Source organism: Cydia fagiglandana, chromosome 3 (assembly GCF_963556715.1).
Source record: "Cydia fagiglandana chromosome 3, ilCydFagi1.1, whole genome shotgun sequence".
NCBI classification, from domain to species: Eukaryota; Metazoa; Arthropoda; class Insecta; order Lepidoptera; family Tortricidae; genus Cydia; species Cydia fagiglandana.
The window spans coordinates 1,239,510-1,264,278 of record NC_085934.1 but is presented as its reverse complement, the minus strand read 5'-3'; the positions used below and the strand labels follow the sequence as shown (position 1 = coordinate 1,264,278).

General features: G+C 41.4%; 2 protein-coding genes across 4 annotated transcripts in view; both read right to left on the bottom strand.

Moving 5' to 3' along the window:
* Positions 1-24,769, bottom strand: part of LOC134679803 (uncharacterized) — a 130,498-nt gene that overhangs the window by 59,792 nt on the left and 45,937 nt on the right. The gene's annotated exons all lie outside the window — the stretch shown is intronic.
* LOC134680480 (uncharacterized) lies at positions 6,365-7,825 on the bottom strand. The gene has a single exon (XM_063539610.1). The coding sequence runs from the start codon at positions 7,704-7,706 to the stop codon at positions 6,453-6,455; it is 1,254 nt and encodes a 417-aa protein (XP_063395680.1). The 5' UTR covers positions 7,707-7,825; the 3' UTR covers positions 6,365-6,452.

Genomic DNA, 24,769 nt, shown 5'->3' with positions numbered 1-24,769 from the left:
AATCTTGTCAGTAAAAAAACCGGGCAAGTGCGAGTCGGACTCGCGCACGAAGGGTTCCGTACCATAATGCAAAAAAAAAAACGGTCACCCATCCAAGTACTGACCACTCCCGACGTTGCTTAACTTTGGTCAAAAATCACGTTTGTTGTATGGGAGCCCCATTTAAATCTTTATTTTATTCTGTTTTTAGTATTTGTTGTTATAGCGGCAACAGAAATACATCATCTGTGAAAATTTCAACTGTCTAGCTATCACGGTTCGTGAGATACAGCCTGGTGACAGACGGACGGACGGACGGACGGACGGACAGCGAAGTCTTAGTAATAGGGTCCCGTTTTACCCTTTGGGTACGGAACCCTAAAAAGGCGCGAAATCCAAATGTTCTATGAACGATATCCCTTCGCGCCTACATTTTTCAAATTTGCCGCCTTTTTCTACTGACAAGATCTGCTTGACCAGCTATACTTCGTCGATAGTTGACTTCTTATGTACCTATTCCGCGATCCTAATTAGCCTCATGCATGACTTTTTTTTAATTATTTTAATCATTATTTATATCCTTTGAAAACCGGAAAATAAAAATACTTTTATAAATCTTCCCATAATATTATTAAAAAATAATTAAAATACTGAAAATATTTTACTCACGTAAGTTTAGTTTCGAAGAATAACATACGCTTAAAATAATTCAAAAGAGAATGCTAAAATTATAAAATAAAAAAAAACTGGCATTGTCGGGGTTTGAACCATGTATCTTAGCTACAATCTGTTTTTTTTCAAAATAGAGGCTACGGGTGCCACGAGCACATGACAGTTGATGGTCGAAAACATTACAGTTGCCTCCAGAAACTCGCGAACTAAATTGACAGGTCAATGTGCACAAATGATACCACAGTTTGGCCAGTGTTGTTCATATCGATATTTTCAAAAAAGTTTGAATTAGAGAATGTCGGTATTTCCAAAATTGTGCAATTTTATAGTACCTAATAGAGACAAGGATATTGAATAAACATATTGTAATTAAATAAATATTTTATTATATTTATTTTGTTTTATTTGTTTCGAAAACTTACAGCTATAGAGTAACAATTAAGTTGTAGGTGACATAGAAAAAGTGATTTTGGCTCAAAATACAAAAAAGGCCGGACCAGACGGGGAAATATTTCGTATAATGTGATTAATTTCTCATTTAATTCGAGTGGTGTGGACGCAAAAATTAAATCGCCTCGGGATCCCTATGGCTTCGATTGTGACGACCAGTCCCTAAACTGGACGTTTAAGTTGACAATTAGGTCAAGATCAAGCAAATATTGTCAGTAGACAAAGGCGCGAAATTCAAATTTACTTTGAGACGATATCCCATCGCGCCTTCATTTTTCAAATTTGCCGCCTTTTTTACTGACAAGATCTGCTTAACCAAGTATAAATAATTATGGATCAATCTCATCTACCGGCCACATGTATAAAATTAAATCACCAATTTTAGATTTATGGCGACAACCGAGCTCTTGAAATAAAGAACGTCAAGTTGTTGCACACTAACATGACACTGAAATTTGTCAGTTTCTCATCCGCACCTCCTGATTTGATTGGTAACGACACAATCTTACAATCGAATTAACCACTTTTCTCGTCACATTCATATTAATCGAAATCGTTTGTGACCCCTTTATAATTATGACATGGGTAGTAAGTGCAATATTTTACTTATCGATATCATTTTATCGACATATACCCGTGACTATTTTTTCTTTGCTATTCCTGGTATCATTTTATTTGTCAAACTCATGTCAATTTAGTTCGCGAGTTTATGGAGGCGACCTTAGTTGCTTCTGAATGCCTTGTAATTCTTAATCGTTGCTCAAACAAGAATTTATTATTTAATTTCCAATCTTTTTTCAACAATAAACATTTCTCCGCTGCGCCCTCTAGGTTACTTTACTGTAACATTACGAATCTGCTGACATTTGACACTGACTTTAAGGTGACTTTAAGTACGTAAGTGTGCGTGAATGCAAGAAATTGCAATATTTTGCAGTTGGATTCCGGTAATAACGAAATGAGACAATGTTGAGTTGAACATGTCTCGATTTGGATGTAGTATTTTTTATAGTTTTCGCACATATCAACACATCTTATGAAACTTTGTATTTTGGGAGAAATAGTGAAAATCCACAATTCGTGCACAGTGACGCCATCTTTTGGCTGATAATCGGCATCCCATCCCTAGACATCCACCTTAAACCGGTATTACAGACGACACCACTCTGGGCAGGATGGCGAAACACAGAGAGGACTTTCGCATGGTGATCACCGACATCGGTTAGGATATGGCACGCTGAAAAAGAAGATAATACTTAGACGTGAGATCGCCAGTAACACCTACCGAGTAGATCTGATGATTGTCGGCATAAAGACGATAATGTGAAGTAAAGTTATCATAGAAGTAATTAAATCAATTAAAATAGAGAATAACAAAGGAGACAACACGCCTCCTTGTGGAACGCCGGCCAACGCGCACCAAGAAGAAAGGGAATCATCCACCTTTTTTTTAATATTATAGGATTTTTTTTTACACAAATTGACTAAGCCCTACAGTAAGCTCAAGAAGGCTTGTGTCGTGGGTACTCAGAAAACGATATATGTAACATATAAATACTTAAATACATAGAAAACAACCATATAAAATAAATATTTGTATCATCATACAAACAAATGCCCTTACCAGGATTCGAACCCGGGACCATCGGCTTTGTAGACCACCACGAGACCGACAGCAATGTATAAATCGTCTGCATTAGATGCACAGGCCTGTGATGATCCGATTACCGCAGGAGATACATTAAGAGAGCGTAGTGTTCCGAGTCAAAATCGCTAAAAGGCATTGCTAGAATCTATCAGCACTGCATTAACACCGTCAATGATTGTTCATTCATTCCCGCCCCGCCCGAGTGTCGTCACTCACTAGTAGTCAGTGAATTTAATGATCTTCACGAGTGTACTAGCCGTACTATGACCAGAACGGAAGCCAGACTGGAAGGGATTGAATATATTATTAATTGTATTAAGGTAGGAGGCGAGCTGTTGGTGAGCGTCTCTCGAGAAGAAATACCTACCTATATAGCAAAATAGTTATTCAAACTGTTGTTTACTTCCTAATACAAATTCTGAAAAATTAAATATGATGTACCTATTAAAATGCGTACTTGTTTATAACATAGTCATTGAATCGAATTGTAAACACCATACAGATATATGCTGTTATGCTAATGTAAAATTAATAGTATTAAAATTGCTTGGTTGGATTTCATGTATTATAATCTACTCGTAATATTGCTAAGAATCATTGTGAAACTATTTTTAACACACTTCGTTTGTGTTTGTTTTAAATACGAGTATATACCATGAAATTTTTGTTAATATTAATATATTCAAATAATTTTATATTGTTCCTGTAAAAAATATCAAGCCAACGTCGTCAGTATAGAGAACTGCAAAGATCCAGACTTTCCCTATGCCAACAAACTACCCTATTATCTTGATTTCTCCGTATACAAAGGTGTATTTAATAATCGTGTACAAATCAATTTGACAGTGGAGAAAGACGTCTCAATGGCGGACATGGAAGCATCAGCTCGTGTGGGCAAAAAAACAGCCACGGGTATTGAATGGAAAGCAACGATGAAGAAGTTGACTTGTACGAACCCTTTTCTAAAAATGTGGTTTCAATTTTTCGGTGTTCCCGTTATTGCATGCAGACTCAAGAAAGGGCATTATTTTGTGAAGGATATAGACGTCAATGGCATGGCTTTTAAACCTTCTGCCTCAGGCAAAGTATACGGCGATTACGTTTCGTATTTTGGAATATACCACAAAAATAGTACACTAGGTTGCTGGATTACGGACATAAAATAAATGTACAACCATCAAGGTTTAGAAAATAATTTTATTTTTAATATACTTACCTATTTTAGTTCATGCTCACTTAGGTAGTGATCTTGATATAAATTTTAGGGATATTTTTTAAGAATAAATATCTAAGGCGAAGTATTTTAGGAGTATTAGTAATATTTGTTTAATTTAAGTTATAATATTGTGACATCTTTTTGCACGAAATAATTAAGTTTTGGTTTATTGTTTTGTGTGCATATTCTTTTAAGTTTTTTTATTTTATTTTTTTTATTCTGGATTCACATTTATATTCTTTTAAGTTATTTTTGAAATAAAATAAAACGTTGTATTTGAATTTTATTCACATTATATTAGGATAGACTTCATTTATTTGAAGATTCTGAAATATATTTCGTAATGCATATGTCGTAGTCAGATCGTATAATCCGCCGTATTACATTACGGCTAGCCGTTTTCAAAAACAGGGGCGTTTTGAAATGCGGCGGTTCGACGATTAGCCGAATTGTCACTGCGATACGTTCTTCAATAAGGCGACCCACGTTTAGCCGCATCGTACATTGTAGAGTGACCAGTTCTTTCGGTCGCCTACGTAACCGGAGTTTGACAATGTTTGCAATTTAATTTATTTCTACCATGGTCCCACCGCACTACATGTGTTTCTTTTCCAAAACATTTCCTTCACAACTTAAATAGACGGAGCCCCGCAAGCGGGGCTCCTATTTCTGGGCGGTTTGCCCTTCGGGCATCTGAAGTTACCTAACGAACCTAACCTAATTACCTACCTACGCTTTTTTCCCCAAAGTGTAATGTTTTCACGGACGTCTCACTTAATCAATAGGTAGGTAGGTTAGGTTCGTTAGGTAGCTTCAGATGCCCGAAGGGCAAACCGCTCAGAAATAGGAGCCCCGCGTTCGCGGGGCTCCGTCTAGTTAAGTTGCGAAGGAAAATTTTTTTTTGAAAAGAAACAGTCCGACAAACTCCAGATTTGATGGACACCACAGCGTTCGTCAGGCAGCGCCACGAGTGTTAAAAATGGGAACTAAAAACTGTCAAAGCGGCGGCTAATGACTCGCTGTATTACATTACGGCTAGCCGTGTTGAAGAACGTATGGCGCCGAATACATTCCGGCGGATTCTCATTCAGCCGCATTCAATACGGCTAATCGTTAATCCGCCGCATTTCAAAACGCCCCTGTTTTTGAAAACGGCTAGCCGTAATGTAATACGGCGGATTATACGATCCGACTGCGACACATATATATCGCCCAGCCCTAAATATAGATGGAAAATATAAATTGTATCTCAACTTCATTTCGTTTTGTAACTTAGGCTCTCGAATTTTTAGAACCCTTATTATGTACTTGTTGCACAAAATACAGTATTAGTATAACTTGCACTCCGCGCTCCTTATTGTATCGCGCGTCGCATATTTTATTTTTCTCTTTTACTTAATGTTTTTCATTAATGGGGTCCGACAGTAAATATCAAAGAATATAATACTCACTAGGAGAAGAACGGTAACTCCATACAAAAAAATGTCCCCAACCGTTTATACGTTTATACTAGTGGCGCCGTCTTTGTGTACCAATGGAACTAAAGTTGACAACCGGTTTAGCCTGGCGGGTATTGGTAGGTAGTAATTCTGTTGATAAACATATTTGTTATCTTCATATCACGAAATATATGCAAGATGCAAATATTACCCCTTGTTTGTGCTATTATCAATTGATTTAAATAAAAGGCGTGTTTATGTTTATAACATTATATATATTATTTATTAAAAAATGTTTTACATATAAAAATATACACTGAAAACTGGCAACTGGCAACTTAATAAAAAAATAGACATTAATAAAGCGCATTCACAAAGTTTTCAGTACCTTTTATACAAATAACATTAGGCATGCCTACCTATTACACTTTACACACAGATACACTACACTTTACACACGGCATTTTACACAGATTTCCGACTTGTATTCATACATTTCTTCACGGTTCATTAATACGCTTTCCAGATGCGTTATGACTCGGTTCCTTCTGAACCCACTAAAGTTGTAAATTTCACTCTGGCTGCTTCAACAGCCGTTGCTCCGCATTTAGCACATTTTCTATGTGCATTGCTGTAATCCATGTAGGTACAGACTTACAGTCTTAAGTGGTACGTAGCGGTACACGTTGTATGTATTATTTAAAGAGTTAATAAATAAAATTTTCGTTATGAACTTTAACCACAGCAGTTGGACAGAGTCATTGACATATATATTTTTTATTATGGTGGGTAGACGTACCTACCCTCCATATATTTTATGAACATTGATAAAGACAGTTGGAAGCAAATATTCATTATAAAACTTAATCGCATGTAATTAAGTTTTAAGTCCCGTTTTATGATTAATATTGTATAAAATTCGTGATAATTTAAAACAGAGTTGGGAGCAATGTTTTTTTTTTTTTTTTTTAAATCCTTTATTTATTTAGGGACTTTTAATCTTAAGATTACGCCAGTCCCATCGTACCTTAAACTAAATTACAATCATCTACGGCCTGACAGTATACTGACTAATATAATTATACACAAATAAATATATCTCCTTTGCCTCTTCAGAGATTGGTGCAGCCAAAATGCTTTGAAATACGCCTACATCTAACCTATTAAGATTTAGTGACTTCATTAACAATTGTCTATTACCTTCGTTCCGCACACATTCCACCAATACATGTTGGACATCCTCTACAACATTGCAAGCTTCGCAGTTTGGGGATGGCACTTTCTTCATCATAAAAGCGAACTTTTTCAGAGGAATGTGTCCTGAACGAAGTCTTAATCCTATCTTAATTAATTTCCTACTTAACCTAGCATTCATAAACCAAGGAATATGAGGAGGTTCACACTGCATAGTCCTGTACCATATACCTTTTTCTTTACAACGCTCATCAAAGTGTACTTTCCATATCCCACGTATTTTCTTATTGTATGTATGTAATTTTTCTGTAAAGTCTGGAGTAATGTAAACTTCTGATCCAATTGTGCAGGCTTCTTTGGCTAAAATGTCAACCTCCTCATTTCCACTCAATCCTATGTGTGCGGGGATCCATTGAAGTCTCAAAGACATATCAGTAGGTAAAGTGTACAATTTATCAAGCACAGTGTAAGCTATCGCTGTACCTCTGTTTCCAGAGGCGCAGCGAGCTACATGTTGCAAAGCACTTTTACTGTCTGTAAAAATGACGATATTTCTGCATTTTAAACTAATTGCATAAGATATCGCCTCTGAGATCGCAAATAACTCCGCCGACATAATACAAATTTCTGAAATTATGTTGTAACAACTTTTGGTTTTAAACACTGGGTCAAAATATGCGGCTCCTATACTAGTTTCAGTCTTTGATGCATCTGTATAGACTTTGTGCCAATCTCCATATTTTTCACTTAGTTCCAATAAAACATTGTTTCTTATATCGCTAGGATGGTATAATTTCTTTGCACATTGCACTAAATCTAAATTAGTACGAATTACATCTCTGAAACGAATATTAGAAACCCAAGTATCCAGACTGAACATTTTAAGGGGATTTGAGGTAAATATCCTTTCATGCTTTACGTCGGAGTAAACAGTTGCAAGCAATGGTGATTTTTTCCTTAGCCAGTACCTACATCTAGAAGATAATTCAAGTACTTCTAGAAATTCAACAGTTTTATTATTGGTCCATGTTAAACATTTAAGACAATATTTGTAAGCCAAATAAGATCTACGTATATGTAAAGGTACTATAGTTAACTCAGACTCCATTACATGAATCGGAGTAGTTTTTATAAAGCCACCTATTACTCTTAAGGCTTGATTCTGAAGCTTATCTAATTTCGTTACGTGGGAGTTAGCACTACAGTCATACAAAAAACATGCATAGTCCATCCTACTACGAATTTGGGAGCAATGTTGCTGTAGAAAAATGTTTTTATTTTTATTACTCGCAACTTTTTCCCGGAGGCCAACGCACACAAAGAAGCTTAAGGCGCACACATGCGCAATTATTTGGGGACATAACTTTCTTAGGCCCACTTGCACCATTCCACCAACCCGGGGTTAACCGGTTAAACCTGGAGTTACCATGGTTACCAGTACAATTTGACATTAAGTTAATGGTTTAACCGCTTAACCACGGGTTAGTGGAATGGTGCAAGTGGCCCTTAGGAAGTGAACAGGCCTTGGTAAATATACTGCAACATCATGCTGAGTCGAACCCCTCACATCACGCTGTTTGAATGTCACCATAACTTACTTAGTATGTTAATTGTTTTAGTAGTTTTTAAGGTTTTATGTTCGAATGTAACATTAATGCAACGATGTGTGTGATGTTAAATAAAAAAAAATATATGTCTAATTTATTGTCTATGCCCTTATCGTTCATAACAATATATAATAATTTGAAGTTTGGAGTTAATGACAATACCTAATGATTAAAATTATAGAACTAATGTCTAATAAATCGTTTCACCCAGGACACGTGTCATTGTAACACTACTTTTCATACAATCCGTTCGTGTTTGTTGCTATCAAGATACAAGATCATGAAATATTTACTAATGTTAATATATTCAAATATTTTATATTGTTCTTGTAAAAAATATAAAGCAAACCTCATCAGTATCGAAAACTGCACAAATCTAGAATTTCCGTATGCCAATGATATACCCTATTCACTTGATTTAGAAGTCTACAAAGGCATATATAACAATCGTCTCAAATTGAATTTGACAGTGAAGAAGGACTTTTTAGTGTCGGACTTAGAAGTAACACTTATTGTTGGAAGAAAAACAGCCGCGGGTACCATCGAGACGGTAGCAATGATGAAACATTTGACTTATACAAACCCTTTCATGAAAATATGGTTCCAATTATTCGGTTTGTCGCCTATTGGATGCAAAATAAGGAAAGGGAATTATTTGGTAAAGGATATTGACTTTAACGCCATACCATATTCAGCGGTGCAAATAGAAAAAATATATGGCGGAGAATACGTTACTAAGTTTGTCATATTGCGTAAAAACAGCACAATGGGTTGTTGGTTGACCAGTGTAAAAATGGTGCCGGTAGAGAAATAGTTACGGGGAGAGGACAGGGGACGATCGATTCTCCATACAAACGTAGTTCTCATTTTGCTCCCTGCCCTCCCTGGATTCTGAGATTATGGAACCGACCGTTTGATTTTTACTTTTTTCTACTCCCGTACTTTTATTTGTCATTTAAAGGGTCGTGCACACACCTTTAAAACCCTACCTTATAGTTGTCAAGACAAGTCTTTAGTCTATCCCCCAAAAAAGAATTTTATTTGTGCATACGCAGTATCTTTTTGGCGATTTTACGATACTTCGTGTAATGACCACTTAAAAAATATTGAACGAAATACAGTGTTGCCAACCTTATTTTAAATGTCATCTCTGACAAATAAGTGAACCATAGACATGTTTTTTTTTTAATTTCATTCATTCACTCATTCTTTTCCCGCCCGTACCCTCCATTTTTGCTACTTCTTGAAATAAAAAGATTTGTTAAAATTTCAAAGTAAGTGCTTGGTCGTAGAAAAAGTATTGTACAGTACAGCGTTGTTTAACTGAATCAAAAAATACTCGTGGCGTCTTTATTAACTCAGGCTACTCGCCATTACTCACGCCACTCGCCTTTTTTGACCTCTCTTAAACAACGGTTGCATAAAATACTATATTATGTTTTATTATAAGAGTTAGAAGCTTTTATAAAATTGTATAAAATCTGAGTTTTGCTAATACTCTTATGAAAATTAAAAAATCAAAAAAACTAACAGCTACCAATTATTGTGGTTCAATGGCGTAGAAATAGTTAAGTATTTGTTTTACAAGGGGGCAAAGATTGATGTTTAACCGCTCGTGCTAATATTGATACCCGAGCAAGCGAAAGATTCTAAAATTGAAAAATGGAATCTTGAGCGTTGCGAGGGTTTCAAAGCATGAGTGTTAAACAAAATTTGCCCCCGAGTGAACCACAAAATTTTTCACCACATCAACCCGACGAAAATATTAACTGTAACTTGTAAGATATCAAACGAAAACAAACCAAATCAAATCCAAATTAATGGTATTAAATATTTATCATTAAAAATCATCATTTAAAAGTCAATTCTACCAGCAAACATAAGTAAACAACTCGAAATTTGCATTTGATTACTTTGCCTCACATGTGAATAAAATGCAACTTTGCTATCGGCTTTTGAACAATCAAGAGAGCTTTTTACCAGTTGGTGTGGTGAGAATAAATGGCAAGTATTACTTATGAAAGCAAAATAATGTAAAAAATCGTATAGGTATGATTCAATAATTGTTACATATTTGCCGTGACTTATTTTCCAAAGGCTGTTTAAAATAAAAGGGAACAACCCAACCCAAATATTCCGAAATATGTTTTTCCGACTTTCATAATCCCGATTTTTTATATGTCCGAAACTCGGAGTAATTAACAATGGAACCGCCATTAACAGGCATTCCCCTCTGTCGAAAATAGGCGGCCAATGGTCAACCATATGTATGGACTGACGTTTATCTGACATGACGTACCTATACATTTGATGTGCCCCTCCCCCGCAAAAAACGGCAGACTATTTTGTACCGAAAATTTTAGACATGGCGTCTCCGTTATTAATTACTCCGAGGTCCGAAATATCGAAATTACGACTTTAAACCACGAAAGAAGAAAATCACGACTGTGTTATTTCCGTATACTTAAAATCATATGGACGAAAACTTAAAGTTCCGATTTAGAAAAAATCTGACAACATTATTTCCGAATTTGACTTTTCCGAAAAATCATTGACCGATCGGAAATAAAGTGATACGGTATTCAGAAATTCGATCTTTTGTAAAAACTCTGAATAATGAAATTCGTGATTTTCAAAATAAGACTTACTTACGCACTTTTTTAAGTCTAACCAGGCGTGGCTCACTCCGCGATTTCGTCGCTTTGCTACAGGTAGCTAAAACTCCATCCGTTCGACCCCAATTTTGGGGTTTGTCATAAGCCGCGCGTGGCGCTGTCGCCACCTAGCGGCCATATCTGTGCTGATCGTGACAGACGCGTTTTGTTAGAGAGTGAGTCTTCTGTACCTAGTACTATTATTTATTCTGTGGTCTAACTAACCAAAATCCGAATCGGAGCACCCTTTTATCCACGTGGTCTTCTCTGTCCTACCCCTAGAGTGTATGTAAAAAGCTGGAGGCGCGGAGGGGAAGCAACCTTCGCAGCTTCGGCTTGCTGCCTTCGGCGACCAGCCTTAGCCGCTTCGGCTCACATTGTGCTCTGCGCTTTGGCTGCTAAGACCGCAGCGCCGGAGCAGATGCGGAGCCCAACTTTTGTTGCCAGAAAACAAACTATTACCAGAAAAGTGGCTTAGGTTAGGTTAAAACTGCAACCCCACGAAAATAATCTGTTGCCAGAAAAGTAGGTTGGGTTAGAACTGCGTCCTCACGAAAATAAACTGTTGCCAGAAAAGTGGGTTAGGTTAGGTTAAAACTGCGTCCCCCAAGAAAACGAACTGTTGTCTGAAAAGTGGGTTAGGTTAGGTTAGAACTGCGACCCCACGAAAACAAACTGTTGCCTGAAAGGTGGGTTGGGTTAGGTTAGAACTGCGAGGGGTGCGGGATTGGTAGACCTCCTTGTGGTGCACCCTGGGAGGGGGAGGATAGCCGCTCAGTTGCGCGCTTGCTATTCTTCCTCTGCGAACTACCAGTCACAGAGTGGTTAGGCAGTCGAGCCTGCTCCTGCGTTGGCTTTAGTGCCGTGTTGTTGTGGTTGGCTGCTCCCGGGATGCCTCAGCTAATCTGAGGTGTCAGGGGATGCAGCTGTTTTGGAGGTGGTGCATTTGCACGGTTTGTTGACGGGGCCCGGTTTAGGGCCAGCGGCCGCTTGGCGGCGTGGGATGGCGAGCCTTCAAGGCTTGCGGCGCGGCGGGTCTGGCGGTCACAGTCATGTGGCTGTTGGGTGGGTTTCGGCCCCCCGTCGGGCAACCCGTAACCCGCACTGAGCGAGCCGGGGGCGCTGCTCATTGAGAGTAGCGCTGCGTGGAGAAAACCACTATAATAAATCCCCAATCCCAAGGTGAGCGGATCGTGCCGATGGGATGAATGGCTGGGGGGAGTCCAGTGCCTAGCGTGCGGGGGAGCTCACCCCCGAAAAAAAGAGACAACGATGTGGAGTCATCGCATTAGAAAACATGAAGGTCGATTGCGAAAATATTCCCCTGGCGGGTCTCCGAAAGGAGGAAGCCCGTCCGCTCACTTCGGTGGGCGGCTGCCCTTCGTATGCAGGGGTGGGCAACAATCGCCTCGTAGACCGGCAGGGTGCCGGTCTTCGTGAACACAACCATGGCTCAATGAAAACGGACTCTGATGCATTATGGAATCAGGATTTTGTCGAACGGAAGGTGAAGGACTGCGGCCCGATGTCGCACTCCAACACCAATGAACTTTGCGTGAACGCGGGAGAGTGCTCAAATAATAATTTGGGTACACTAAGGCTGAGGGGTGGCGGTTCGCCGTCGCGAGACGAAAAGAGTCGTTCTGTCCGCGAATTGACCCCAAAAGAACCTATAGAAATCGTGACGGGGTTGCCAACGACGGTGAATCCCTCCGAGGGTGAAATTTCGGAGCCCTCAACGAGTGCAGGGTTACGGAGTCGACTGAGGAGCCGGAGATCACTCCCAGACATCCGCATATCTTTAACCCGCTGTGACTCTCCAGCTCCAAAGAGCAGCTGCACGGGATCGGGTTATGCGACCACAAAGAAAAAAGAGACAGGAGCAAATGTGAGCGAAAAAGAGGTGAATGTCGACGAACCTGATACTGGGAGCATAATACCTGTGCGTTCTGGGTCAGCTTCTGTTGACAGGACAAGAGACGATCGGGCTGAGTCAGACTCAGCAATGAGCTGCCACTCATTCAGTGACAACGAGAGACGGTTCTGGCGGAAACGTGGTCTCAGCTCAGGGTCAGACTCGGACGGAGCCACCAAGAAGAGGTCTGTCCGTATCAAAGCGAGGTCGCGGTCGGCCTACCTCCACCGGACATTACGTTGACCCTGCCATGGCCAAGGAAGACTTACACCGCACCAAACGGGAGGAAATGAGGTTAAGGGCAGAAGAGGAGGTGGCTGGTATACGGCTGCCATTTTCTTCTCGGAGCCAGACTGGCGGCTTAAGTTCTGACTCCGTTCTGCCCGGTGCGCAGGATAACCTTTGTGCGGCTGCGCTCTCTCAGCGCGTACACAAGAGCCTAGATGCAATATCACATGTTGCCAAAAACTCCGGTCATCTAAAAGGCACCTTCGTGAAGGCATTAAAGGACGCCACCGCATCTATAAAAGAGACAGTCGATTGCCTTTTAGAGCGCACTTCTACGGAAGAAACAAAGCGACTGCAGGCACAAAACGACGCCCTGCGAGCTCAGTTGACTGAACTTAAATCAGAGATGACCCAGCTGAGAGCGGACTTTCGGGACCAGTTCAGGCGAACGTCCCCAGTTCCGACTCAGCCAAAAGAAAATACACAGCCGGCCAGTACCTCCCGCAAGGGTGCTGCAAGGGTTACTAGCATGGAAGATATGATGCGAACTATGACGGCCCAGATAGGATTGATGCTGGATGCGAGGCTAGGAGCCTTGGAGCTGGAGGGCAGGCTGCTGCCAGCCCAAACTATGCGGCCACCCTTGGCCCACGACCGGATTGCGGAGCGAGCTACGTCTCTTCACTTCGGACCGACTGGACAAGATACGAGCACTGAAGTCACAACAGGCACCCAGCCTGATTCTATAGCGGGAACGGCGGCGGTTGTTTCCCCTGCCTCTTCAGGCGGTAAACAGGGAGCCAAACCGAAACCAAGGCGCAAGAAAACTACTCTTGCTGCTAAGGAAGCGGCCACAGCTAGAGAAGTACCCCAGGAAACACCAACGCCTGCTGCGGCTCCTCTGCGTGAAAACTGGAAAGACGCGTTGGGTAAGAAGGCCAAAAAGGCGGTCAAAAAACCGACAGCTGCGAAAACTACCAAAACGCACGCGCCTAAGTCAGCACATAAAAGAAAACTCCGGCCTCCGCGCACTGCTGCAGTCACTCTCACATTGAAGCCGGAAGCTGTGGAAGCTGGAGCTAAATATGAGACGGTTTTGGCTGAAGCCAAGAAACACATAAACCTGGAGGATCTCGGGATTTCCGCTGTTCGCTTCCGAACAGTAGCTACTGGAGCTCGAATGCTAGAGCTTCCTCCTGATACGAAAGAAGCCGAAATCGCGGCGGATGCTCTAGCTAAGAAACTGCGGGAGGTTCTCGACCCTAATGTGGTTCACATCCAACGACCCGTGAAATGTGCTGACATCCGTGTCACGGGACTGGATGACTCAGCGATCGCTGAAGAAGTCGTAGTGGCCGTGGCTAAGCTCGGGAACTGCGCTGTTGAGGCCGTCAAGTCCGGTGTGATTGCGCGTAGCCACAATGGCTCTGGGTCGCTGTGGTTGAGTTGCCCTGTGACTGCTGCCAAAAAAGTTGTGGATGCGGGTCGGCTCAAAGTAGATTGGATTTCGGCGCGCGTAATACTTTTGGACGCTAAACCTCTTAGGTGTTACCGCTGTCTGGAGACGGGCCACGTTGGTGCCAAGTGCGACAAGGCGGTCGACCGGAGCAACCTCTGTTATCGCTGTGGGGAACCCGGACACAAATCGCGCGAGTGCAATGCCCAACCGAGTTGTGCTGTCTGCAAAGCAGCTGGGAAACCAGCTGATCATCCGATTGGTGGCAAAGGGTGCCAGAATAAAAAGGCTCGCCCAAACAAAGACGCCGGGAAGAAGGTAGGAGTGAGCCAAGATACACCTCCACCTTCCCAGCAAAACTCTGCGGAGGAAACTATGGACACAACCCAATAATATGGCCCTCAAGTGTATCCAGGCAAATATTAACCACTGCCTTCAGGCTCAGGACCTATTAGTCTCAGTCCATGGCTGAGTGGGAAATTAAGGCGGCTATAGTTTCGGAACCCTACTTTATCCCGAATCGGGACGATTGGGTGTCGGACCAAGACAAGACGATGGCCATAATTGCTCCCGCTATAGCCGGATCTCCGGCTATCGAAAAGACTGTGAGTGGTAGGGGATTTGTGCTGGCTGTCATAGGTGGCTTAGGTATCATCGGAATTTATTTCTCACCAAGACGTGTCCTTTCCGAGTTTGAGCAGATGCTCACAGAAGTTGGAGCCCTAGTAGGGCAGATATCCCCTATCTGGGTACTGGTCGCTGGGGATTTCAATGCAAAGTCAACGGCATGGGGATCCCCATCGACAGACGTCCGGGGGGAGGTGTTGGAAGAGTGGGCGATCTCTCTGGGGTTGACTGTCCTCAACACCGGGTCGGAAAGTACATGCGTGAGGCCACAAGGGGAGTCGATCGTGGACGTTACTTTTGCGTCCAACGCCTTGGCCCGCCGTGTACAAAACTGGAGGGTGGAGATTGGCGCAGAGACGCTATCGGACCACCGATATATCCGGTTCGATGTCGCAACTCTAACCGCCACTCCAAGACAAAACCGACCCGCGGTAGGGGACAGTCCAAAGTGGATGGTGTCAAAGCTTGACAGACAGATCGCAAGGGAGGCGGGCATAACCGAGTCTTGGAGGGCTGCTAATGACCCAGCACAGGTGGTACCTGTCGATCAGGAAGCGGAACTTCTCAGCGCCGCTCTAACCCGTGTGTGTGATGCGGCAATGCCAAGGGCTAAGCATTTCTCGCCCAAACGCCAAGTGTACTGGTGGCGACCTGAACTCCGCCAATTGCGGAACGCTTGCGTGGCTGCGCGTCGCCAGTACACTAGATATAGGAGAAGGCGAATCCGAGACCAGACCGAGGAGGAGGCCCTGTATGATGTCTACAGAGAAGCACGCTCAACTCTGCAGAAGGCCATTGCGAAAGCCAAAGAGGTGGCTTGGGAGGAGTGGCTTGAGACTCTTGATAGGGATCCTTGGGGCAGGCCGTATCGAGTTGTTAGGAAAAAGCTCCGACCTTGGGCGCCTCCACTGACCAGTAGTCTCCAGCCGGACCTCCTGGAACGAGTCGTCGGTACTCTGTTTCCAGAGAGGGGCGAATTTGTGCCGCCAGCTATGGCGCCCAACATAGGACCGCCGGACGTAGCAGGAGAGGTCCCACCGATAACGGAGGTTGAGCTCAATGTTGCCGTCCGAAAACTCCGGTCGAAAAATACAGCTCCCGGGCCGGACGGCGTACCTGGACGTGCTTTGGTGGTAGCACTCGGCAAACTGGAAGAAGAAGTCAGAGGCCTCTTTACCTCTTGTCTGACTCAAGGGCGGTTCCCTGATAGGTGGAAAACAGGCAAGCTGGTACTCCTCCGGAAGGATGGGCGCCCATCTGATCAGCCATCAGCCTACCGCCCAATAGTGTTACTCGACGAGACGAGTAAGCTCTTTGAGCGTATAATCGCAACTCGTCTCGTCAGGAGCTTGCAGCCGGGTCTGAGCGACTGCCAATATGGATTCCGCCCACTGCGCTCGACGCTGGACGCGATTGCCCGAGTAAGGGACTTAGCCAAGGAGGAGGTCTCTCAGGGTGGGGTTGTGATGTCTGTGTCACTAGACATCTCCAACGCCTTCAACACCCTGCCCTGGGAAACAATTAAGGCGGCTCTAAAATACCACAACGTGCCCGAATACTTGCAAAAAATCGTGGCAGATTATTTTGCAGGCCGCGTTGTGATATTTCCAACCAAGAACGGCTGGGGGAGGCGGGAGATGTCGTTTGGTGTTCCCCAGGGCTCGGTGCTGGGGCCGCTCCTGTGGAACATTGGGTATGACTGGGTCCTACGCGGGGACACTCTGCAGGGAACCAATGTCACTTGTTACGCTGATGACACTCTCGTGTCGGCCCGTGGCAGGACCCACAGGGAGGCCGCTTACCTGGCAACAGCCGGAGTCGCACTCGTGGTCCACAGGATTCGAGCTATAGGTCTGGAAGTGGCTCTGCATAAATCCGAGGTTCTGGTTTTCCATGGGCCTCGAAATAAACCACCAGAGGGGACTCAGATAACTGTGGGAGGAACTTCCATCGCCGCCGGGTCAACGATGAAGTACCTTGGACTCGTTCTCGACGGTAGGTGGAAGTTTGAGGAGCACTTCAGACGCCTGGCTCCAAAACTGCTGGCTGCAGCCGGAGCGCTTGGGCGGATCCTTCCAAATCTGGGCGGTCCAGGAGGAGCCTGCAGGAGGCTATATTTGAATGTGGTGCGCTCAATGGCGCTCTACGGGGCGCCAATATGGGCGGATACCCTGAGTCCTCGGAGTGCAGCCCTTCTGCGCCGTCCGCAGCGGGCCATAGCTCTCAGGGTGGCTCGAGCGTACCGCGACAACTCGCACGCAGCAGCCGGCCTGCTAGCAGGGAGCCCGCCATGGGACCTTGAAGCCAAGGTTCATTCCGCGGTCTTTTGGCGGGTGCTAGCAGCAAGGAGGGAGGAGAACTGGCCCGCCCCTCGTGAGGTCCGCCAGTGGCGTGAAAAGGCGCAAGACGTCCTCTACCAGCAGTGGTCAGAGCGTCTGGAAATCCCGGGAGCTAGCCGGGACCTAGTGGCTGCCGTGCGGCCTGTTCTAAAAGAATGGGTCGAACGCAAACATGGCGCACCCTCCTTTCATCTTACGCAGCTTCTGACGGGGCACGGCTGCTTCGGTTGGTACCTGTGTGAGAGATTAGGCAGAGAACCGACGACGGCGTGTCACCACTGTACCGGAGGAGCCGTGGATACGGCCCAACACACACGCGAAGAGTGCCCTGCGTGGGCGGAGCCTCGCACCGCCCTGTCCGCAGCTGTGGGAGTAGACCTCTCACTGCCGGCGCTAATACGCCGCATGCTCAGCAGTGAGGAGGCATGGGCGGCAGTGGCCACCTTTAGCGTCACCGTCCTGACACAAAAGGAGGCTGCAGAAAGAATACGCGAGGACGATGCAAATTCGCTCCCTCAGCGCCGTAGGAGGCCGGGCCGGCGGCGAAGGGCCTACGCAGCCCGAATGATGCCGCATTAACGGGAACCTGCGGGTGATGGGCCGGGAGTCTCATCACTCGCCTGAAGAGGTTCCGAGCTGGAAGGCCTTTCAAGTGTTCCGAGGTGCCTTCAGCGGAGTAGGCTGCTAGAGCAGCCCCAAAAGATGAGCCCGCAAGGGCAACGCCGGCGGGGTATCGGAGGTCTACATTGGAGTTCCCGAAACCCCGTCCATAAAGCGCGCGGCGGAACACCCCAGGGGTTTTAGTCCGTGGGAGTCGGACATACCCACTTTGCTGCTCCCGGGCCAGTGGGATCCATAACGGATTTCCCCTGGGTAACAAAAAAAAAAAAGATTAGAACTGCGACCCCCAAGAAAACGAACTGTTGCCAGAAAAGTGGGTTAGGTTAGGTTACAACTGCGACCCCACGAAAGCAAACTGTTGGCCGCCGAAGGCGACCAGCAAGCCGAAGCTGCTGAGGTGAGCATTTATTATGCCTGCGCTTAGATACGCAAGGGAGTTGCGCAAGGGCGAAGGGGCTGCTTTGCCCTTAGCGCCGGAGCACGAATCGATAAATTCGGAATTTAAAAAATGGGGATATTTAAAATAGGAGTCACGTGGAATCGGAATTCAAATTTTCGGAATAATGGCATTTCGGAATTCGTGATTTCAAAAATCGTAAACGTTAAATTCCGTGTTTATCACTATCGGAATTTTTATATTCGGAATTATGTGGTAAGGAATTTAAAAAAATCGTCTTTTTTGCTATTCGGAAATATACACTTTCGTGATTTTCATCGTTCGTAATTACGACAGTCGGAATTTTGATGGGTCGAGCATTTAAAAATCGGAACAATAAAATTCGATATTCTAAAATTCGGCATAAAATATTTCAGAATTATGTAGTGTAGGTACCCAAAATAAAGTGACACGTCAAGATTGTTTCGCGTTTATATGTAATGCTGAAAAAAAACTATAATAGTTTTTAAGATTTTATGTTTAAAAGTACCATTATTGCAATGGTTGAAATGTTAAATAAAACAAATCTATGTCTAATTGTCTTTGTCGTTCATAACAATAATATAATAAGTTGAAATTTGGAGTTAATGTATTGTCATTAACTCCAAACTAATGACTAACATTATATAACTAATGTCTAATACATCGTTTCACACGCGTCATTGTAACACTGCTTTTAAAACAATCTGTTCGTGTTAGTTGCTAACAAAATACACAAGACCATGAAATATTTACTAATCTTAATATATTCAAATATTTTCTATTGTTCGTGTAAAAAATTTAAAGCCAACCTCATCAATATCGAAAACTGTACAAACTTAGAAGTTCCGTATGCCGAAGAAATACCCTATTCAATTGATTTAGAAGTCTACGAAGGCATATATAACAATCGTCTCAAATTCAATTTGACAGTGAAGAAGGACGTTTCAGTGTCTGACTTGGAAGGTACACTTATCGTTGGAAGAAAAACAGCCGCGGGTACGATAGAGACGGCAGCAATATTGAAACATATCACTTGTACAAGCTCTTTCTTTAAAATGTGGTTCCATTTATTCGGCATGTCACCTATTGGATGCAAAATAAGGAAAGGGAATTATTTCGTAAAGGATATTGACATTAACGCCATAAATTATCCAGCGGTGCCAATAGGAAAAATACATGGCGGAGATTTCGTTATCAAGTTTGTCATATTGAGCAAAAACAGGACAATGGGCTGTTGGTTGACCACTGTAAAAAGGGTGCCGATAGAGAAATAGATGTTTGGATTGTTAAATAAAAAAAAATCTATGTTTAATTGTGTAATGCACCCCAAATGTCCTTCTTTATAAAAATGGCAGAAACCATATCTCAACGGTGGAACCGTTCTCTAAGCACCATACTGGGCTGGCTGAGATGCAGAATCAGTATCGCCGTTATACGCGCCACCAGCATGTGCATCCGAGGAACACGCCACCGGTTTAAGTCCACCGCCAGGTGGCTTGGGTTCGACGACGGTGCTGCCCTTCCACACATCGACTGAAACCCCTTTTCTACCCTACCTACATATGTCTTACCTAAACCTTTGCCTTTGTATTACTTATGATTGTTGTAATAAATGCTTTATGTTTGAGTTCTAAAAAAAAATGTTTAAAATGTCTATGTCTTTGTCGTTCATAGCAATAATATAATCATTTTAAGTTTGGAGTTAATGACAATACCTAATGACTAAAATTATAAAACTAATGTCTAATAAATCGTTTCATCCAGGAAACGTGTAATTGTAACACTACTTTTAATAAATACAATCCGTTCGTGTTTGTTGCTATCAAGATACAAAATCATGAAATATTTACTAATCTTAATATATTCAAATATTGTATATTGTTCTTGTAAAAAATTGAAAGCCAACCTCATCAGTATCGAAAACTGTACAAACCCAGAAGTTCCGTATGCCAAAGAAATACCCTATTCACTTGATATAGAAGTCTACAAAGGCATATATAACAATCGTTTCAAATTCAATTTGACAATGAAGGAGGACGTTTCAGTATCGGATGTGGAAGGTACACTTATCGCTACAAGAAAAACAGCCGCGGGTACGATCGAAACAGCAGCAATATTTAAACATGAAATATACAAGCCCTTTCATTCAAAATTGGTTCCAATTTTTCGGTTTGTCACCTATTGGATACAAAATAAGGAAAGGAAATTATTTGGTAAAGGATATTGACATTAACGCCATACATCATCTAGCGGTGCCAATAGGAAAACTATATGGCGGAGATTACAATATCAAGTTCTCCATATTGAGCAAAAACAGCACAATGGGTTGTTGGGTGACCATTATTAAAGTGGAGCCGATAGAGAATTAGTTACGGGAGGAGGATAGCAGAGGGGCTACCGCCAAAACCGAAATTCGCAAATTTCGGGGATCTTTCTCTTTTACTCTATTGAAGGCGTAATTAGAGCAACAGAGCCCGATGCCCGCAATTTGCGAACTTCGATTTTTGCGGTTATAGCCCTGACGATTGATTCTCCAAACAAACGTAGTCCCCGTTCTCCTCATTGGATATTGACGTTATGGAAAACATTTTTACACAGTTTGATTTATTTTAATCATTTATATGGCCGTCCGTTTGATTTTTTAGATTTTTATTTTGTTATAAGAATTAGCTTTTAAAATTTTGTATTAAACCTGTTTTTTGCTCATTACTCTTACAAAAATAAAGCGAAAAGAATTCAACGGTAAGACACAGCTACGAATAAAATTCATCAAAGTGTGTATAAAGAATTTCAATAATGTTAATATATAGAGGAAAATGGGGAATACGTTTGTATGGAAAACCAGTTTCGAGACTGCCATGATTTTTTTTAAAATAATAACTTAAATGATTAATTGCTTTGTTCCCGCTAACCAAAAGTTATCTGGAAGAGATCTCTCTTCCTGTTGATTGTCTCTATCTTTCATCAATTGTTTTTTCTTAAGCTGTATATTTATTCTGAGGTGTGTCAATAAAGACTATTCCATCTAACTTTCTACTTATTACCCTACCAAGTTTATCTGGAGAACATTTCTTTTCAGCTTTAAGACCGCCAAATTGTCAACCGTTGTTCATTGTTTTAGTTTTCATGTAGTTTTTCTTTATATTCAGGTGAGCAATTGATCTTTGGTATTGTAGTTTTAAAAATTATAGCAGATAGGATACAAAATTAGAACAAATATGTTTATTACCTCAGCAGCTCGAACAAGGGTACTTTGCTACAAAATCGCGACATAAAAACTATCGTTCCCTTCCCGGGACTTAAACTATCTCTATGCCAAATTTAAACTAATTCCGTTCAGCGGTTTAGTGTGAAGAGGTAACAGACAGACAGACACAATTTCGCATTTATAATATCAGTATGCGATTAGTATGGAAGTTTGGATTGTTTGTAATTGTCTGTCTATCATGTTTTTACCCGATGTACCTAGTAATTTGAAGTTAATAACAATAATGACTAAAATTATAGAACTAATGTGTATATAATAAATCTGTCTATCCTAACATGTTGATATAATGACGCATGTCATTAAAACACCACATTTAGTACAATCCGTTCGTGTTTATAACGTTGCTGCGTGGTTGGTAACGAAATACGACACCATGAAATATTTGTTGGTCTTAATATATTCAAATATCTTATATTGTTCATGTAAAAAATATCAAGCGACCATAGTCAGTATCGAAAACTGCACACATCCAGATTTACCGTATGCCAAAGAGGTACCCTATTTAATAGACTTGCAAGTCTACAAAGGTTTATATAATAACCGTCTCAAATTTAATTTGACAGTGGAGAAGGACATTTCAATTGTGGATTTCGAAGTAACACTTTATCTTGGAAGAATAACATCTGCTGGTAAAATCGAGTGGAATGCAACATTGAAAAATCTGACGTGTACAAGCCCTTTTATGAAAGTGTGGTTCCAACTTTTCGGTTTTTCGCCTCTTGGATGCAAACTAAGGAAAGGGAATTATTTGGTGAATGACATTGATGTTAATTCCATGGATTATCCAGCGTCGCATGTAGGAAAAATATATGGCGGAGATTACATTTCTAAATTTGTCCTTGTGCGTAAAAACAGTACATTAGGTTGTTGGGTAACCGTCGTAAATGTAGTGCTGATAAAGAAATAGAGACGGGAATATGAAAAAAAAACATTACTTATTATTATTACCAATATTATCTGGATGACATTTATTTCAGCGATCTGCCTATTGTCTACCGTATTTTAATTTTTAAGATTTTGACATTTTTGTGTTTTTTTTTTCATATTTAGGAGAACAATGAAAAATATTGTATTGTATGATAGGTACCTACTTTTAAAATTATTGTAAATATAGGTATATGTATTATATTAGAAAATGAGAACAGAAAACGTTCGTTTTAGTTTGCTGATTTTGCTTGCTTCGTTATAGTTTATAGTTAATGCATTTACAATAAATTTAGATTAGTATTATTTTATTTTATTTTAAACGAAAAATGGAAAAAAATCCTCGCTTCGAGCAAGACTTTATCTAGACTGAGAAATTAAATGTTATTATTTTAATTTAACCGATCATATAAATCCAGGCGTATGCATAAGAGTGATGTTTAATATAAAATATAAATATTGTGATCCTTTTGCACAGATATAATTAAATTATACCTAATTTCCAATGTACAGTCAACGGTAAAAATATGGGTGTAGACAACTTACTCAAAAATATGTCCCATAGTTCTTAATTCACTGACATAAGAGTTATGGGACATATTTTTAAATGATTTGTACACCCATATTTTTACCGTTGACTGTACATGTTTTTCAGAAGGCCATTAAACAATTTTTGAATCAAAATTTTTCATTTCATATATGGCGGTTGGCGCTTACGCTATTATTAACGCCGCTCCAATATTATTGCGACGCTATGCGACGTAAGCGCCAGCCGCCATAAGGTACCTTTGGCATGGAACGTTGTTTAACCGCTCGTGCTAATATTCACAAAAAAATTTAAAAATGAAAAATGGAATCTTGAGCGTTGCGAGGGTTTCAAAGCACGAGGGTTAAACAAAATTTGCCCCTGAGTGAAACACAAAATTTTTCACCACACGAACCCGAAGCCAATATTAAATGTAAAATATCAAACCAAATCAAATTCAAATGAATGTTATTAAATATTTATCATCCAAAATCATCATTCATCAGTCAATTCTACCAGCAAACATAAGAAAACAACACAAAATTTGCATTTGGTTACTTTGCCTCACACGTGAATTACTAAAGTGCAACTTTGCTATCCTTTTTTGAAGGGCAAAGTAAGCCTTTCCGAGCTGGTGTGAGCCAGGATTTGAACCCGCGACCTCCGGATTGAAAGTCCGACGTCCACTCCACACGCCACAAGCGCCACTTCATAAAATAATGTTTATGCAGTTAATTGTCTTTTTATATTATACAAGTGACATATGAGTCTTGATCAGTAATATGTTTTTCTAACTCCATAAACAACGAGTAATTTAATACCCCTACTCTTACTAAAATCAGGCGAGATTTTTAAAATTGTTTTGTTTATTTTTTGTCATTTATTTTTCTTTTACAAGTGGCAATTAATGTGGTATTTAAACAGCTTTGTAAGATATTTCAAATGAAAAATTAAGTACTTAAATTTTATTTCTAACTGGGACAAACTCGGAGTAATTAAAAATGGAGCCGCCATTAACAGGCGTTCCCCTCTGTCGAAAATAGGCGGCCAATGGTCAACCTCATGTCAACCATATGTATAGACTGACGTTTATCTGACATGACGTACCTATACATTTGATGTGCCCCTCCCCCGCAAAAAACGGCAGACTATTTTGTACCCAAAATTTTAGACATGGCGTCTCCATTGGTTATATCCTCCAAGGGGACAAATGACAAAATTGATGTCAATGACAGTTCCGATTCAAGGAGGCGATTCAATTATTAATTTAAATATCTTAATACGCCTTTGTAATATCCTAAATCCACTTATAAAAGTAAAATAAATGACAAAAAATAAACAACAAAAAAAATCTTGTCTGATTTTAGTAAGAGTAGGGGCATTAAATTGCTCGTTGTTTATGGAGTTAGAAAAACATATGACTGATCACGAGAAATGTCACCCTGTATAGATACAATAGCTACGCTATAAAAACACCAAATTCAATGAATCATTGACAATGATTCAGAAATGGTATTTTGATGTGTTTTTAATGATACAAAACATTAATTTTGAGCGAAAACAAACTGATAACATATAGGTAACTAAC